Source organism: Carassius gibelio, chromosome A1 (genome assembly GCF_023724105.1).
Source record: "Carassius gibelio isolate Cgi1373 ecotype wild population from Czech Republic chromosome A1, carGib1.2-hapl.c, whole genome shotgun sequence".
In the NCBI taxonomy this organism is placed as follows: domain Eukaryota; kingdom Metazoa; phylum Chordata; class Actinopteri; order Cypriniformes; family Cyprinidae; genus Carassius; species Carassius gibelio.
Window position 1 is genome coordinate 4,467,002 of NC_068371.1, and position 13,517 is coordinate 4,480,518.

General features: G+C 35.9%; 2 protein-coding genes across 2 annotated transcripts; one reads left to right on the forward strand and one right to left on the reverse strand.

Moving 5' to 3' along the window:
- Positions 1-2,592: 2,592 nt before the first annotated feature.
- LOC127941525 (protein NLRC3-like) lies at positions 2,593-4,703 on the reverse strand. The gene is made up of 2 exons (XM_052536690.1): positions 4,620-4,703; positions 2,593-4,535 (listed from the first exon to the last, which is right to left on the reverse strand). Exon 2 carries the CDS (start codon positions 3,713-3,715, stop codon positions 3,230-3,232), a length of 486 nt encoding a protein of 161 aa, XP_052392650.1. The 5' UTR covers positions 3,716-4,535; positions 4,620-4,703; the 3' UTR covers positions 2,593-3,229.
- A 1,962-nt stretch (positions 4,704-6,665) lies between these two features.
- Positions 6,666-11,950, forward strand: LOC127961884 (glyoxylate reductase/hydroxypyruvate reductase). The gene is made up of 9 exons (XM_052561224.1): positions 6,666-6,927; positions 7,944-8,074; positions 8,154-8,226; positions 8,302-8,418; positions 8,496-8,584; positions 8,691-8,795; positions 8,902-9,037; positions 9,927-10,057; positions 10,146-11,950. Exons 1-9 carry the CDS (start codon positions 6,767-6,769, stop codon positions 10,265-10,267), a joined length of 1,065 nt encoding a protein of 354 aa, XP_052417184.1. The 5' UTR covers positions 6,666-6,766; the 3' UTR covers positions 10,268-11,950.
- The last annotated feature ends 1,567 nt before the right edge of the window (positions 11,951-13,517 follow it).

Sequence of the window (13,517 nt, forward strand, 5' to 3'; positions counted from 1 at the left end):
ATTAGTATGTTATGTGTATGCCAGGTTAAAGAGATGGGTCTTTAATCTAGATTTAAACTGCAAGAGTGTGTCTGCCTCCCGAACAATGTTAGGTAGGTTATTCCAGAGTTTAGGCGCCAAATAGGAAAAGGATCTGCCGCCCGCAGTTGATTTTGATATTCTAGGTATTATCAAATTGCCTGAGTTTTGAGAACGTAGCGGACGTAGAGGAGTATAATGTAACAAGAGCTCATTCAAATACTGAGTTGCTAAACCATTCAGGGCTTTATAAGTAATAAGCAATATTTTAAAATCTATACGATGTTTGATAGGGAGCCAGTGCAGTGTGGACAGGACCGGGCTAATATGGTCATACTTCCTGGTTCTAGTAAGAACTCTTGCTGCTGCATTTTGGACTAGCTGTAGTTTGTTTACCAAGCGTGCAGAACAACCACCCAATAAAGCATTACAATAGTCTAACCTTGAAGTCATAAATGCATGGATTAACATTTCTGCATTTGACATTGAGAGCATAGGCCGTAATTTAGATATATTTTTGAGATGGAAAAATGCAGTTTTACAAATGCTAGAAACGTGGCTTTCTAAGGAAAGATTGCGATAAAATAGCACACCTAGGTTCCTAACTGATGACGAAGAATTGACAGAGCAACCATCAAGTCTTAGACAGTGTTCTAGGTTATTACAAGTAGAGTTTTTAGGCCCTATGATTAACACCTCTGTTTTTTCTGAATTTAGCAGTAAGAAATTACTCGTCATAAACATGTTAACCAAATAATTAGCTTATAAAACCAAACAGAAACCAAAATCTTTTTTTATTGAACTTTATGCACTTTTTTATGAACTTTGCAAAGAAAAAAAATTATATATATTCTCATTTTTAGCTATTCTGTTTGGTTTTATAAGCTAATTTGTATTATTTGGTTAACATGATTATGACATTGAGAAGAGGGGAAGGTGAGCAATGAGTCAAGTATTTTTGACAAACTTTTTTGAAATATAATTTAAGTAATTATGTCCAACTCAATTCCAGATTACAAGAAACTATAGCCATACCGTTACTATAACATATCCAACATGTTTCCGCCTACCAGGCAAAAATTTGATACTGTGGTGGACCAGGGATTTTGGTCTCTTGAAGGTCTCTTATTCACTACACTTTCCCTAAAATAAGCCAGCAATTAAAAAATAAATAAAAACAGTGTGAAAAGTACAATTGCAGTGAAAAGCATTTCTGAAGGATCACGTGACACTGAAGAGTACTGAACTGGAATGATGCTGAAAATTCAGCTGTGATCACAAAAATAAATTACATTTTAAAATATATTCAAATAGAAAACAGTTATTCAAAATTGTAAAAATATTACACAATATTACTGTTTTTGCAGTATTTTGGATCAAATAAATGAAGCCTTGGAATGAATCATTAATTACATTCTGCATGATAAAATATAAAGATTTCACAGTGATCTTCTGTAAAAAAAAAAAAATTTAGTTACTACTACATTACTGTAGTAAAACCATGTTTTACTACATTTTATACATGTGAGGAAGAGCGGAGAGTATACCATAACATGATTAGCCTTAATGTTAATAAATTAAGTGTATCAGCAATCATAAATCAAAACAGAAATTTCTTAGAAAAATATGTTATCTAGGTGACGAGGATCACTCGTCGCTTTGTGTAAGTTCCAGTACGAAACACCGGGGGGCGCACCTGTTATGATTTTCCGATGGTAAAAACATTATATGTTGTTGTATTACTTATCAATATATCGTTTTTGACCAGCGAATGTGTGGAAATGTGAATTTCTTTTTTGGCCGTCATTAAAACGGCGACGGCGCCTGCCGCTGCCGGGATCACATTACATTTTCATCTAACGTTACAGGTTACAAACTAGATTTGTAGCTATATAGACGGAGCGCTCAGTTTTTCCTGTGGTAAAATGCATTTGGGAAAAATCGCATTTTATAAAAGATGAAATGCTACTGTATGCACGGGCTATTTAAGTGTTGGCTATGTAGGCTATTGGATGGCAAATGCAAGCCCTCTCTCTCTCAGGCGACGTCCCACGTGTCTCAGTCAGTGAGTCAGTCAGACATCAAATAAATAAAATATGAGCCTTTATAGACCTAGTGTTTAGTAGTACTTACGCAAACAACAAGATATTTATTTACCCTTCGCAAAACTTTGTTCAGCTCAGCTGTTGTCTACTGTGCGGCTGCTGTGGAACTTCAGTTGATTCAACAGAGGGGGCGGAGTTATCAGCTTACTGACAGCTTGAGGATCGAATAAGATCTACACAAGCTCGTTTTAAGAACTTTCATTTGCTAAATATTTGTAAAAAGGACAGACAGACGTAAAGGGTGACCAATAGCATTGATAAAAAATAAAAAGTAAACACCACCAAAAAAAGGGCACTTCGGAGTGTAAGGGCAAAAAGGGCATGTGTTCTGCACAGGTTGAGCCCTACCTGTGCACGTGCCTGTGTTCTGCACAGGTTGAGCCCTACCTGTGCACGTGCCTGTGTTCTGCACAGGTTGAGCCCTACCTGTGCACGTGCCTGATGTCTTGATTAAAATGAAAGTGTTCTGTTTCACAATTAAAATATTTAAATTCCTTTTCTATTTCTATTGAAAAACATTTTTATTAATTGTTAAACCTGAATTATTTATTCATATGCAACTTCTCTGTCTTTTTTACAGTGTCACTGTATAGAAACACATAAAAAATACTGACCACACAACATCTGCAGCATTGAAGATTCATGGACGTTTAGATTTTCTTAATGGTTGAATTGATTGTTCTCGATGATACTTACTGAACTGATCTGGATTCTTTAATCACAGGCAGCAGTTTAATTGTTTCCTTCAACAAACTTATTAATATCAAACTCACCCAGCTTCTTTTCTGATGTCAGCAACACAAAGGCTACAGCTGACCACTGAGACGAAGAGAGTTTGGCTCCCTTTATCGTTCCAGATTTCGGATACTGATGTATTTCCTCCACTAGTGAATGGTCACCTTCATTCAGACAGTGGAACAGATTGATGAATTTCCCTGGAGAGTCAATGGTCCTGATCTTCTTCTTTATGTTACACAGCTGTTTTTTTTATTGCTGTCAGAGCTGCTTCTCGTCTGTGTCATTAGTCTTCGCAGGAGATTTTGATGAGACTCCACTGACAGCCCCAGAAGGAACTGCAGAAAAAGGTCCAGGTGTCCGTTTTTATTCTACACGGCCTCCTCCATAGCTCTCTCGTGCAACTCAGATAATGAATTATTCTTAAACAAATTCAAAACTTTAGATAGTGGTTTTTGTTTGGTGCTTGGATCAAACACATTTGTGTTGTTGTTTATACAGGAAAGGTGCATGTATAGAGCAGCCAGATGTTCCTCAACGCTCAGATGAACAAAGCAGAAGACTTTCCCTTGATACAAGCCAATATCCTCTCTGAAGATCTGAGAGCACAATCCGGAGTAAACTAATGCTTCTGTTACAGCAATGTCACACTCTCTCAGGTCTTCCTCATAGAAGATCACATTGCCTTTCAGAAGTTGCTGAAAAGCCACTTTCCCCAGTTTGAGGATCATGTCTTCATCCGTCACATTTTTCTCATAGTCCTTCTCGTGTTTGATGTTGGTCTGAAGGATCAGGAAGTGTGTGTACATTTGAGTGAGAGTCTTGGGAATCTGTCCACTCTCTGCTTCACTCAACATCTTCTCTAAAACAGTGACTGAGATCCAGCAGAAGACTGGGATGTGGCTCCTTGATGACTTCAGGTGTGAGATGATCCTATCGGCCAGACTCTGATCACTGATTCTCTTCCTGAAGTATTCCTCCTTCTGTGGATCACTAAAGCCTCATACCTCTGTCACTCGGTGGACACACTCAGAGTCTGGAGGTGATCCAGATGAGAGCAGAGGGAAGCAGATTCCCATCAGCAGAATGTCCACTGAGGCTGATTCACTTACATCACACAACCTTGCATCGCTCTGAAAATCCAGAGACAGAAGACACTTGTCCAGAACATCAAAGATGAACAACACTTTACATTTATCACTGGATATTTCTATTTCTTTTGATTCAGTGATAAAAATATGAAGAAGATCTGAAAGACTGAGTGTTTTATCCTTCATCAGATTGATCTCTCTGAAAGGAAGTGGAAATATGAGCTGGACGTCCTGATTCTCTTTCCCTTCAGCCCAGTCAACAATGAACTTCTGCACAGAGACTGTTTTTCCAATGCCAGTGACTCCCTTTGTCAGCACAGTTCTGATGGCATTGCCTTGTCCAGGTAAAGGTCTAATGATGTCATTGCATTTGATTGATGTGTCCTCTTTTGCTGTTCTCCTAGATTCTGTCTCTATCTGTCTCACGTCATGTGCACTACTGATCTCTCCACTCTTGCTCTCTGTGATGTAGAGCTCTGTGTAGATCTCATTCAGGAGTGTTGGGTTTCCCTGCTTTGCTGCTACTTCATAAAGACATTGAAACTACTTTATCAGATTTGATCTAAACGCGTTGAGAACTTCATGGCTGTAAAATGAATACCACATTATTACATGAGCTAATATAAGCACAATGTCTATTTTGTATTCTGTATAATGTCTTCAAATCAACCTGTGATCAGGCGTTGTATCTCCACTCTTAAAATGTACTGGGTGATCCACAGACCTCGTACTCTTCATAGACACACACCTGGGTTCTGGTTCTGATCTCCTCTGACGAACTGAACTATGTTAGGTAAAAACTGTAAGCCTGAATGCACTGTAAGTCGCTTTGGATAAAAGTGTCTGCTAAATGCATAAATTTTATTTTATTTTTTTATTTAAAAAAGAAAGATGTGATTAAAGTGGATCCTTTGAAACAACATATTTAGCTAAATGTACAGTTATCACTTAAACAATCACTTTCAAGAGAAATTTAAGATTTTTAAGATTAAGATCTTCATTCAGTACAACATTTTAATGGAATCACATTTTAATGGAAATGTTATACCTGAGATCAGGCTGTGTATCTCCACTCTTTAACTCTATTATATGATCCATAGACCTGTCACTCCTCATAGACACACAGCTAGGCTCTGGTTCTGATCTTTTCGACTAAAATGTATCCTTTTATGATGATGATCACTTTACCATAAGGTCTTTAAAAATCTTTTTTCATCAAAAATGAAAATCATCTTCTGTGATTTTATTTGTTTATTCAAAACAGCCCTACCTGCATCCTTGAGAAAAATCTTCATCTCTGTATGTTTGTGTGTCATCCATGATAAAGAATCTGATCTAAACCACTGACTCTGGATGGAAATCAAACACACAATGATAATCGTATACTAATGCTAAAAAAATGAAACACAAATGAAATTATGTGAATGTGATTACCAATGAAAAATGAAAAATATCAAACACATATCAAAGAACTAATTCATCCATCAGTGAAAAAAAGAATGCGTAAGTCACCTGTAAAGTCACTTTGAATCATTTAAAAAAAAACATTTAAAACATTAAAAAAAAACATCCTCCACCTTTTTATCAAGTAGCTATAACTACACGTTAATTTATGTCATAAACACTTTATACCACGTATAGAATCGACTCCGACATAATAAATGGCGAAATATCAAATATGAATCAAATCTGAACAGTTACTTTCGCTTTTATTTATGATGCGAGCGGTGATGACGTCACGTCACGCGCTTGATCTCAAAGGTGCACATTTTGTACAGTTCTCCCTGAATAAACGTTTGCTGACATTCACTTCGTATAACGTTAGGATTTATTTTATATCATTGTTTAAGTGCTGTTTGTCTGGGGTAAAACCTGATTGTGTTTTTAATACATGAGGTGTATTATCAGAACAAGTTATTTTAATATAACAAATGACTGACTGATGTGATGAAAGCGTAAGAAACTGACTTTCAACAATAAAAATAAAAAATGTACACAATAATAAATTCCTAAAGCGTCTTTCTCCATAATTTCTGTCATTTAAAAATAGCTGTGTGTTCTGACAAAATATTATTTGAAACATTAAGCTTATACAATATATAATTTACAGAAGCTCATTACTCTGAGGGTGTTTTGAACTGTTTAACTCACAGAGTTTGGGGATGTTTGATGTGCAATAAGCTGGTGTTCTTTTATTTATTCTCAGTGTTTCAGCACAAGACCGTCTGGTTCGGTCAGAAGGACAAAAGTCTGTTTGTACTGACAGAGACCTGTCGACCATTGACCAGAAACCTTCATTCATTCACATTCCTGACTCAGTTGCATATAAATCCTTGAACTACAATACTCCAAATTATGGATTCAGAAACACATCTGACAGGGGTTATATCACTGGAACAGTTTTTATTTAGTGTTTTGTTATTTTGATGAGTTCTTATATAAACAGGTTAAGTTAAGCATGTTTTGTTCTATTTGCATTCAATTATTTTGTTTTAAATTCGTGCTTTTTTCCACATTGGTTAAAGTGCATTTTAATATTTTTCATTCATTAAAATAAACATTTACTTGTGACCCTGATTAATGATTGACTGAAACAAAATCAATACCACAGATAGCAGAACTTGAGACGCATGTACCGTGTGTTGTGATTAGTTATGGTACTTTGGAATGTAAAAGCAAATATACAAACAAAACACATATATTATCTGACATGTGCTCTCTGGCTGTTGTAGTGTGGAGAGACCGACCACCCATTCGTTTCCTCCCCAAACTGTCCACACACAGCCCTGTCGCTTCAGATCCCTGAACTGACTGATAATGCTCGTAATGTGGTGCACAAGAACAGCGCTCGGGAGACTGCAGAGAATCGCCCCGTGTACCGTCACCGGATCTAATCGCGCGATGTCCACGTTACCGAAAGTGTATGTGACGCGCAAGGTGCCTCCGGACGGACTGGACATTCTCCGCAAATCCGGACAGTAGGTTTAAACAGCCATTTAAACGCCAACTACTTTTGTAAAATGTGTTCCACGGTTTTTATTTGCCCAAAATCTATTATTTAACGTAAAATTGTTATTACTGTAAAGATTATAAGCAAAAGGAATACCTTAAAAAATTGGGTAGCACTTTATTTTACAGTCCAGTTCCGCATGTATAGCTATACTATATACATTTTTTATTAATTACAATAAATGGGTAATAAGCAGGTACTAAACCTGACCCTATACCCCTATAGACTAGTGCCCTTATATTACCCAGTACTTTCTTAAGTATGCTGCACTGTGAGTACATGTAGTGTACTGTAAAATTTATATTGATGGAGCAAAACAACATGTGGCAATAGCCTATACTTTACAGGAAGGTTTAACTTGGTAACATAAGTTAACATACATTAATTATCAATGAACTTTGGCTTACTTCTATAGCATTTATTAAGCTTTAACATTTATTAATACACTTCATTTCAGATTAAAATTGCAGCTTTTAACATTATGCACTGTAAACCGACATGAACTGAAAATTTTTAGCTAATTTTATTAACTAACATTTATAAAGGTTAATAGATATTACTCACTACTAGTTAATGAATTACCAGACCTTATTGTTAATTTTATTTAATTCATTATGTGTAATGAATAACCAAGACCTTCATAAGTTTCATTTTTTTCTAAATGAAAGACTTGATCAACATGTAGAAAACTCTAACTTCTGCTCAGCTGAAGACTCATTTATATGCAGATTTGAAAACAGTAAAGAAACAAAAAATAACATTTTCAGGGTTAAAGGAATCCAAAAAGTCTGTCTCTTGATGATTTGCCATTTCTGTTTTGGAAGTTTGTGGACTGCTACTTACAAGTAAATCATTGAACTGCTCTTTTCACATCTTTCTCTCACTATTTAAAGGATTAGTTCACTTCCAGAACAAAATGTTTCTAATAATTTACTCACTCCCATTTCATCCAAGATGTTCGTTTAATTAAGTTCTCAATCCCAGGGTGCAGTTTGAGATGTGGGACTCTGATGACCCTGTGCCCCGAGTGGAGCTGCTGAAAAAGGTCAAAGGTTGCGAAGGAATACTGTGTGTGCTCACAGAGAAGATTGACACACAGCTATTGAATGCTGCAGGTTAGCTTGCGATGCACGATCAGTGAAACCAATCAGGACAAACGCAGTGACGTAATGAATGCATGTCTCAATAATGCAGGTCCAAATCTAAAAGTCGTCAGCACTATGTCAGTGGGCTTTGATCATCTTTCTCTGGATGAGCTCAAGAAACGGTCAGTTGCATGAGTAAAATCTTGATGTGAATTTCTTTAACTCTGCCTTGATGACTCGGCTTGTGTGTTTTCCAGGGGAATCCGTGTAGGATATACTCCGGATGTTCTGACTGATTCCGTTGCTGAATTGACAGTTGCCCTGCTGCTCGCTACGTCCAGAAGACTCATTGAGGCCACACATGAGGCTAAAACGTACTAATAACCATCAAAACTTACACATTTGCTAGTTAATCATGCACTGACGCATACTGATTTATACTTGTGTTTAGAGGTGGCTGGGGAACATGGAGAACTTTATGGCTGTGTGGTCACGAACTAGCAGACAGCACAGTTGGCATCTTGGGTCTGGGGAGGATTGGTAAGGAGTAGGATGGTTTTATGACTATATAATTTCTGAATCATTTTTTAGATGGGGATCATAATATGTCGGATTAATTCACAGTATGTGTGTCTGTGCTGGGTAGGTGTGGCTATTGCTGAGCGTCTCAAGCCGTTTAAGGTGAAAAAGTTCATCTACACAGATGTGGCGCCGAGACCTGAGCTCGCAAATATGATAGAGGCCGAATATGGTGGGAAAATCTCAGAAAACTTCACAGAACCTTCATGACAGTTGGAGTCAGAAAGGTAGCGAAAAAATGAACCGTGTGTCTCTCTGTGTGTGTGTGTGTGTTTTAGTCTCTTTAGATGAGTTGGCCAAACAGTCTGATTTCCTGGCCATATGCTGTGCTCTGACTCCAGAGACTTATGGCATTTGCGATTGGAATCTCTTCTCCAAGATGAAGAAAAACGCCATCTTCATCAACACAAGCAGGTAGCACTAAGACATCCTTTCCACTGTTATTTCATTATTTATGTAGCATTCTAGTATATATTAATATTATTAATTAGATTTTTTTTATTGTTGTTTATTTTTATTAGTTTTTAAAATATGTAATTGAAACCTATTTATAACCTATGTATTCATATTAGATTTTAAGTAACAAAAACACAATTTTCATTATGAATTAATAATGAACAATAGTATACTGACACATTGACCTAAATTAATAAAATGCTGCAAAACTTGAATCTTGTGAAGTTTTATGAAATTAATATATATATATATATATATATATATATATATATATATATATATATATATAGCAAAATTAGCTAATCATTATACATAAATCTAAGGTTCAGCACACTGTTTCTGTCTTGCAGTGAATACCGCTTGAAACTGAGCATTTGACACATAAAGTATGATCTCTATATAGGGTGTAGGGTGCAGGGCAAATGTGCATGTTTAATACACCTTTAACAGGGCTGGTGTCCTGCAGAGTTCAGCTTCAACCTTAATCAAACACACCTGCCTGTAGCTTTCTACATATCCAGTATTTGTTTATGGTTGGAGCTAAACTCTGCAGGACAGTGGCCCTCCAGGACCGAAGTTGCACATCCCTGCCTTACACTCCAAGAAAAGTCTGTAAGAATTGGGCACAATGTACTGTGTTAACATCCTGGCAGAAAATTACTTGTAGCTTTTTATTTTTTCTTACAGTATATATAAATATCAAAAAAAAAAAAAAAAAAAAGGCTGTAAATATAAAAGGCTGTTTATAAACTGTTTATACCATTAACATCAAATGAACATAAACCACAGTACACTAGTGACTCTCGGTACTTCATTGCATGTTTCTGTTCGTGTTCTTAATGTAAAGAGGAGGTGTGGTTAATCAGGAGGACCTGTATGAAGCCCTGTCCACCGGTCTGATCGCTGGAGCCGGGCTGGACGTCACCAACCCTGAACCGCTGCCCACACACCATCCTCTTTTCACACTCAAAAACTGCGGTAAGCATGCACATGCATTCATGCATTTTAGTAAAGTATTTGGAAGGTGTTTCCTGAAAAAAACCTGTCTCCATGTTTGAATTTGCAGTGATTCTTCCCCACATTGCCAGTGCTTCCTACACGACACGGAACTCCATGTCTGCTCTTGCTGCCAACAACCTGCTGGCTGGACTCAGAGGAGAACCCATGCCTAAAGAACTCAAGCTGTAGAACTGGACCACCAAATTAGAATTTAGATTTTTTTTTTTTTTTTTATGGGACACAGAGAACATCTGAAAAATCTTCACACAGATATTTTCCATACGAGAACAGCTCATAGTGACCACAACTGTCTAAAAAAAAAGACAAATTAAGTATTGACATGTTAAAGCCAATTACCAATAAAGAGCCAGTCTATAATTTTGAATTAACAAAATAATCATTTTCAATGTTACAAATGGATATGCATTTTGAGTTGTGCTAAAGATGACTTATAACAGCGTTTTTGATTATTAGTGGTTTTGAACATAAGTGTTGATCTATTGTGTTAATTGATGGCTTTGCATAAATATAGAAAATGAGCATCACAATTAATAATGAAATATTGACCGATACCTATAGTCTATCATTGGCCAATAACTCGTATATCCTGCATCCATTCAAAAAATATTTAAAATGAGTCTATAAATGTCAAAAGTACAACATAAATGTCAAACAAATGAGAAGCAAACTGGACTACATGGAATGTGGCTTGGTTTAAAAAAGGCATATAGCATAGTGACAGAATTGTCTTTTTTAGATGAAATATTCCTTTAAAAGAATAACAATGCTGAACCAACGTTTGTGTTGTAACACCAAAAGCCCAGTGTTTGTGAGCACACAGGCAAGGTTCACAGGCTGAGATCAATCATCTACAAAGAGCAAACACTACTGAGATCCATGCAAGTCCTTAAATATGTGGCCAGCTTGGAACTTTTTAGTCGTCCCTTTTCAAATAAGATTAATACATGGATGAAAAGACAGACTGAATGAATAGCATTCTTAATGACTTTATTCACTTAATTCTTCTTTAAGCCAGTGGAAAAAAATGACAATGTCTCTAACAATGTGCGATTCATAGCCATTACACAGACTCACATTAATTCATTCACATGGTATCTCTAGATCTGAGCATCAATTTAAAAAAATCAAATAAGGCAGTTGGTTTTACTTCCATTGTGATTCAGGCCATTTAAAGAAAAAGTCCTGTATAATTAGTTACATTTAACACATATGCACTTACATTTAAGGTCAACTGCTGTTTGACAATTAATGAGTAAATTGAGAGTTTCAAACATGTTTTGGATTTCTGATATGCACAGAATATTTGCTGATTATATGTGACCCTGGACCACAAAACCATAAGTGTCAATTTTTCAAAACTGAGATTTATACATCATCTGAATAAGATTTCCATTGATGTATGGTTTGTTAGGATCTGATAATATGTGGCTGACGTACAACTATTTGGAAATCTGTAATCTGATGGTGCAAAAAAGAAAAAATCGAAATACTGAGAAAATCACCTTTAAAAAATGTTGTCTAAATGAAGTTGTTAGCAATGCATATTACTAATCAAAAATGAATTTTTGATATATTCACGGGAGGAATTTTACAAAATAACTTTATGGAACATGATCTTTGCTTTACTAATGATTTTTGGCATGAAAGAAAAATGAATAATCTTGACCCATACGATGGCTATTATTTTTGCTATTGGTGCAAATATACCCCAGCAACTTAAAGCTGGTTTTGTGTTCCAGGGTCACATATTAGGAGTGTTGTAACACAACTTTTTCATGAACACTCAAGTGTCAACATTCATGCAAATTAAACAACACCACTCAAAAATTAAATAAAGTACCATAAATTAGACTTATATGTCTCTAATTTTATTTTGGATTAATTTATAGTCTTTCATAAGGGGGTAGGTTATAATTTTATATATATTTAGGATCTTTAAGTCCATCCAATTTACCAAGATTTCAAAGAGGGACAATATTTATCATAAAAGCAAAATCATTATTACAATCAAATAAAAGATGACATAAATACAACGCTAAAATTCTGCAGTAACAGCTTATTTACAGGTAGGAAGGTTTATAAAAGCAGCTTCTAAATCTTAACGGCTACACTTCATTTGAATACTTAAGAACTCTGACTCTCAGTACATCATTAAACACATCACAGAAGACAACACTCAGACATCACACAGTATATGACAAGACTGTTATATTACCTCTAACAGTATCCATAACCACTAATACAGTGACTGAACATCTATTTTCATTTACATCAAATCACGGTTTATTTTTAAAATGCATTTTGAAAAGTAGCAGGTCTATACAGGTGGAGCTGGGGAAGGTGGAGGGTTTCTGAAGTGCTCTGCCCCTGCTACAGGAAGAACTAGCCAAGTATTTGAATTCTGAGCAGCAAGCTCATTGGCTGCTGTTTGGAAAAGGAACCAATCAGCTGTGCCATGTGTAGAATGATGTGATTATATCAGATTGAGTTGGGAACTATTGGTCTGTGCCATCTAGAGTTTAATGACAGAACTTTGTATTTTCAGCCACAGAGGCATCAATGTAAGCTTTAACTGAGAAAAAAAAACAGAGGACGCTCTGAGAATGTCAGGCTGAATGTCCTTCTATGCAGTGCTTCGTTTATGACTTTTATCTGCAAATCCAAATACAACAGAAACCGGTACAAATACACAGTGCTTTAGTAAAAACATATACCTCTTCTGTGCAAAAGGGAATATATTATACATATTTTCAGAATACCGACAGAATGATTACGGTCCATAGAAAACACCATGGTGTGTTTAATCATTAGGTGTCAATTGACAATCAAGAAACAAAGTGTTTATTAGTTTAGTTAAACTGAGGTAACAATGTCAATTCTGCTGTATTTCCAAATATGGTCAACATTTGTCTTATAACCGAAATATATATATTTATTTTTACTACTTCTAACAGTAAAGGTGTAACAGTAGTGATTCTGTTAGGCTACTCATCTGCATATTAGCGGTGTGCCAAAACCTTGCAAGCTGACAACCGAGGTAACATTTAAGGCATCATTGCCATTCTCTTGATTTGAAGACTGAACCATAAGGAATTTGGTGCTGGCCAAATTATAAAGCAGCATCACATATATCCCGTACAATGAAGGCAATGCTAGAATGCATTGTGCCAAGTTCAGTGGGAAAAAGGGATTTAAAATGCATGATAATAAATACACTTAAAATACTCATTAAAAATATTTATCAAAAAATATTTACCCTAAAATAGTGTGTAATCACACTGTAAGCTTCGCAATATTCTAACATCAAACCAAATATTTTAGACATACGAGAAAGTGAACTAATTATTATGAGTGCAATTAAAAACTTGGTGGAATAAGTGCCACCTTCTAAATAAAAGAGCCAATTGGTAAAATGGCT

Bases quoted from the DNA above. Each gene is read 5' to 3' on its own strand.
- LOC127961884 (XM_052561224.1), top strand. From the start codon at position 6,767: ATGCTCGTAATGTGGTGCACAAGAACAGCGCTCGGGAGACTGCAGAGA. The intron at 6,928-7,943 runs GTAGGTTTAAAC...TCTCAATCCCAG, and splicing joins ATTCTCCGCAAATCCGGACA to GGTGCAGTTTGAGATGTGGG. The intron at 9,038-9,926 runs GTAGCACTAAGA...CTTAATGTAAAG, and splicing joins ATCTTCATCAACACAAGCAG to AGGAGGTGTGGTTAATCAGG.
- LOC127941525 (XM_052536690.1), bottom strand. From the start codon at position 3,715: ATGTTGAGTGAAGCAGAGAGTGGACAGATTCCCAAGACTCTCACTCAA.